The sequence below is a fragment of the Bufo bufo genome, chromosome 5 (genome assembly GCF_905171765.1).
Source record: "Bufo bufo chromosome 5, aBufBuf1.1, whole genome shotgun sequence".
In the NCBI taxonomy this organism is placed as follows: Eukaryota; Metazoa; Chordata; class Amphibia; order Anura; family Bufonidae; genus Bufo; species Bufo bufo.
The window spans coordinates 12627250-12632093 of record NC_053393.1 but is presented as its reverse complement, the minus strand read 5'-3'; the positions used below and the strand labels follow the sequence as shown (position 1 = coordinate 12632093).

Genomic DNA, 4844 nt, shown 5'->3' with positions numbered 1-4844 from the left:
GGGTTCCGGCGTCGGATGTCAACGCCAGCCGACTGGTGAGGGCCTTTCATAGGTCCCATCCGGATAAGGTTGGTCCAGGGTGTCCGGAGGTCACCCGTAGAAGGGGGGGGGTACTGTCATGCCCCACTCTGACGATGTGCGGAGGTCGGCCAGGATTGCAGCACGAGTTTAGTTTTTGTTTTGATGCCGTGCTGGATCCGCCTCGCATCAGGTGCACTGGGTGGAGTCATTAGTTTAAATGGCCTCCAGTTAATTGCTCTGAGCGGATATTACTGATCATTTTGGTCTGGGAAGTTTGGAGGGAAGGTTGGCTGTCAGTTCCTGCTCTCAGCAGATAAGTGTCATTTCTAGTTTGGTTGTTTATGTCATCTATCCCATCCAGGTTCTGTGCGAACAGGCTGCTCCTATCTCCCCACTTCACCATCTCAGGGAGTTCAGGGCTCTGTCAGTACAGGCTGGAGGACACAGCAAACCTTCAAGGTTTGTCTGTGGGCTGAGCAGTGCAGGGAAAGAGGTCAGGGATAAACTAGGAGGTGACCCTTCCCCCGTCTCTCGTCCAGAGCCTGGTTGGTGTGTTATCTGTTATACTGTGCACGCCCGCCGTGACACCGAGTTTGACCAGAGTCTATACCGCACCAAGATCCTGTTACTAGGATTACTGATACAACATCCTGAGTGTGACCAGAATCTATACCGCACCAAGTGCCTTTTACTAGGATTACAGATACAACAGCCTGAGTGTGACCAGAGTATATACCGCACCAAGAGGCTGTTACTAGGATTACAGATACAACATCCTGAGTGTGACCAGAGTATATACCGCACCAAGAGGCTGTTACTAGGATTACAGATACAACATCCTGAGTGTGACCAGAGTATATACCGCACCAAGAGCCTGTTACTAGGATTACAGATACGACTGACTGGCGCACTAACTGGGTCAGGTGTAGGTATAGTTAATAGTTTTTGTTCGTGACGCCAATTGCAGGGTGCGCAGGTTACAGTCCCAGGGCCCTTAAAGGTGTTGCAACTCACGTACCAGGTGAGGAATTCCAGAGTGGTATAATGTTTCTGTATAGTGTCAACGGTGTCTCCTACTTTGGTACAGCAAGTGTTCACCGCGGCGCTATCCAGTGGAGGAGGGGAGTTTGTTTTTCTTTTACTTCACACAAGTGGGGGTGGGGGAGGTAAAGGCTGCACTAAAGAGCGGTCCACAATGGAATCCTCATTAGGAACAGTCTGTACTGGAAAATACCGCCAATTAATATTACCGAAAGAAAAAAACTTACAGCACCGGCAGGGCCACTAAATTACTACCAATGGCCAGGTGGCAACCCCATTCCCGAGTACAGGGGCTGATTACTTATGTCCTGAGTAAAGGGGCTGATTACTTATGTCCTGAGTAAAGGGGCTGAAGACTTATGTCCTGAGTAAAGGGGCTGAAGACGTATGTCCTGAGTAAAGGGGCTGAAGACGTATGTCCTGAGTAAAGGGGCTGAAGACTTATGTCCCGAGTAAAGGGGCTGAAGACTTATGTCCCGAGTAAAGGGGCTGAAGACTTATGTCAATGTGAGGGTTTTCTCAGTAAATCAGTAAAGGTTTCTCACCTTCTTCTCACTTTCTCTTTCTGGGGACTGAAGGCAGAACGATGGGGGAACTGATAGCACAAGGAGCGAGAGGACAGAATGTGAGGACAGTGAGGGGTATGAGGACTTTCCCAAGGCCAGAACTCCAGAATCTTTGCACAGCCGCAGGTCGGTGAGGAAGACACTAATCAGCTCTTGGCGGTCATAGCTGGAGAAACATAGTGACATAAAAGCGTTGAGGCAGCAGCCATCTTAACCCGTTACTATGTGATTAGGCATAGTGACAATTTTTTTGTTGCACCATACATATACTGTGACGGTCTGGAAGGGGTTGAACAAGCCGTTTGTTACCACCATGAACCAGAATGGGGGAGATACAAAATATTTGGTTTTAATGTTCTGGCTGGTTGGTGTATTGTAAGATTCCTGCAGGCACTCCATGTGAGGGCAGTGGTGCTGATTCTCTAGATTTTCTTTTTCTTTTCTGTAATTGATGATTCCAAAAACTCAGACATGGGTGTGAATTAAAGAGCAAGTATTTATTTTTGGGTTTTACAATATGCAGAGATATAGTGGAGGACATGCACCTTCAAACCTCAAGTAATTGCTTACACAATGGAAAACTGTCTACAGAATGCAGAGCTGGAGACGCTGAAGAAGACGCAGAAAAGATCTGATGTTTTTGGAGTTCTGAAGCTTGGCAGCTACCAGCAGACTTTATTCTCCGTGGGAGCAACAGTGACTGGTTCTCCATAAACCTCAACCTCACAAAGGGTCAGGAATTCGTAGCGATCTGGGATGACCACACTGACGAACTGACCTTCCATCCCATTACAGCAGAATGGCAACTTTACAGTATTAAGACCGGTGACCGTGCCACACCTGGTTAGGGAGAACCAGCAAAAGATTGTGATGATTATTGTAGAGAAAAGCAAGATTGGGACATTGTTGAAAAAAAAACATAACATGGGACATTGTAGAGAAACAAAAGACAAGACACTGAGGAGAAATAAAAGTTGGGACATTATGGAGAAACACAGGATGGGACATTGTAGAGAGACATAAGAAAGGACATATAGGGAAACAGAGGATGGGACATTGTGAATGAACACAAAATAGGACATTGTGGAGAAACACACACAAGATGGGACATTCTGGTTGCTTGTTCTCGAATACAAAATGAGCATATTTTGTCTTATACGAACTTACACTGGGTTGTTGTTGTCAGGGTTGTTCCCGATTCTGACCTCGGCTCCCAGCAGCTGCTCCTGACAGCAGTCCACCCGCTTTGTTAGGACGACATGTGATATCTTGTAGGTCTGTTTCAGGTCCACCTTCCACCAGGTACTGCTCATTCCAGAGGTCATAGTGCATGACTCTGCATCTGTGTTTGTGTTACCATCTATGGCCTTTGAAGCGATTGTGTAACCTGACAAAGAGGAATCCTGGGAGGCTTCTCCATTTCTTGCTATATTTGTGGCTAAGGAAAGAAGAACAGAGGAGCTTTCAGTAATATGTGGCTGAGTTGTGAGTCCTGATGTCCTTTGTTGTCCTGCTCAGGGATGCTTTTGCCATAGTGCTAATGATTTACCGGCACCAGGCTTTGTGGCAGCAGTGATCCTCCCAGCAGTGTTTGCGTCCTCTGGACACTGTGGACCACTATGGTGGAGGAGGTGTCCATCAGCTCTCTGATGGACTATTATCCTCTTATCGGCGACACTATTCTATAGGTCTTCAGCAGTATGTCAGAGCCGTGACACAGGGTGGCTGCTCTGTTCATTGCGGAAATGGTTTAGGTGAATTTCTATTATTTTTGAAGGTATTCTGGACTCCTGGACTCCCTTGGCGCAACAATTTTCTACTATTTTTCTGAAGTACAGATTATTATTATTATTATTATTTTTTTTTTTGGGGGGGGGGGGGGGCTGGGTTAGAGCAGTTTCTGCCAGATACCTGGGGCTACCAGCTGGTCTTGAAGTGCTGCTACTCCTGGCAGTTGGTACCAGCCACCCTACTGATAAAACCAAGACTAGAAAGAGAAGGAGTGTCTGTGGCCTGAAGCCTGTGCACAGTGTCCAAATAATGACCCCATGTAGTTGCTTTATAATACCACTGCCGACACCATGATCAGGTCCTGTTGAATGCAGGGTGCTGGAGACCCCACGTAGAGTATGGTCCAGGGCATCTAATCCCTCTGCCCATGTTATAATCCAGACCAGGCATATTATAGTCCTGCTAATAGTTGACATCTCACCTCCTGGATCAGGACCACTGCACCCCAGAGTCAGAGCCAGAGATCCGAACAGAACCAGAGACGACAGAAGATTCATTCTGGAGGAAGAAGAGTAACACAAAGATGGAGGAGAATATTACTACTCAATAACAGTCCCTGAATGTAATAAATGGTATAATAAGGAGAGACTGTGCGGTCACTTACTGACCTGAGCTGCAGTCACTCTAGGAGATGCGTTGTTGGGTTCACCCCTATCAGTTCTCCTGCTGCAACATGTTGTCCAGTATATCTGTAAACCAGAATACTGCACAGTGTGTACATTGTCCACATGTGCTTTGTATTATTTGGGAGGTCCAGTTACAACCTATATACTGGCCTTGAAGTAAGACAGTAATCTGCCAGGTCTTGGAGAAAGCAATGCAATTGTGAATGCAGCTTTGGGTGTGACTACAGTATAATATATCTCTGGATCAGTAATTGTCTATAACTTAAACTGGTCAAATGCTCTGCAGCAGACAACATCATAACCCTATTATATACAGTATAATGACCAATCCATGGGGGGGGGGGGGGGGAATTGTGACAATTTCTTACAATTCACTGCAAAAAATGCACCAAAATGATACTCAACTGACAATACTAGCCAATTCCTCAAGCCGATGTTAAAAGCTGAGAACTTTGCCAATATCTTCCAGTCAGGAACATATCGGAGCCCCTCATGCACCACGTCACGGTGTCTCGCATGGGGTCCTACCACTCAACTGCCCGTGGTGTGTGAACAGGGTCACGCTACAGTGTCTGGGTTTGGAGCATTTCCACCCGATTAGGCCACTTTTTTCAGTGAGTTTTTGTCTTTATGTGTATGTGCAATAGAACAGGACCGTGGTACAGTTACACTGAAGCCAAATTATGCAGTGGGTCAGGATATGGGTATAATAGTCTATGGTTTGTTCGTGACGCCAATTGCAGTTTGCGCTGGGCCCTTTAAGATGTTATAACTCACGCCCCAGGTTAGGAATGCCAGA

The 4844-nt window shown here is 46.5% G+C and overlaps 1 protein-coding gene across 1 annotated transcript; it reads right to left on the bottom strand.

Moving 5' to 3' along the window:
* Window positions 1-2168: 2168 nt before the first annotated feature.
* Window positions 2169-4098, bottom strand: LOC121001622 (fucolectin-6-like). Its single transcript, XM_040432786.1, has 4 exons — window positions 4028-4098; window positions 3841-3917; window positions 2796-3066; window positions 2169-2468 (listed from the first exon to the last, which is right to left on the bottom strand). The coding sequence occupies exons 2-4, from the start codon at window positions 3914-3916 to the stop codon at window positions 2291-2293; spliced, it is 525 nt and encodes a 174-aa protein (XP_040288720.1). The 5' UTR covers window position 3917; window positions 4028-4098; the 3' UTR covers window positions 2169-2290.
* Between the last annotated feature and the right edge of the window lie 746 nt (window positions 4099-4844).

Coding starts and splice junctions, on each gene's coding strand:
- LOC121001622 (XM_040432786.1), bottom strand. CDS start 3,916: ATGAATCTTCTGTCGTCTCTGGTTCTGTTCGGATCTCTGGCTCTGACT. Junction 3,067..3,840: donor CAGTGGTCCTGATCCAGGAG/GTGAGATGTCAA, acceptor TTCTTTCCTTAG/CCACAAATATAGCAAGAAAT. Junction 2,469..2,795: donor CCTGACAACAACAACCCAGT/GTAAGTTCGTAT, acceptor CTCCCTAACCAG/GTGTGGCACGGTCACCGGTC.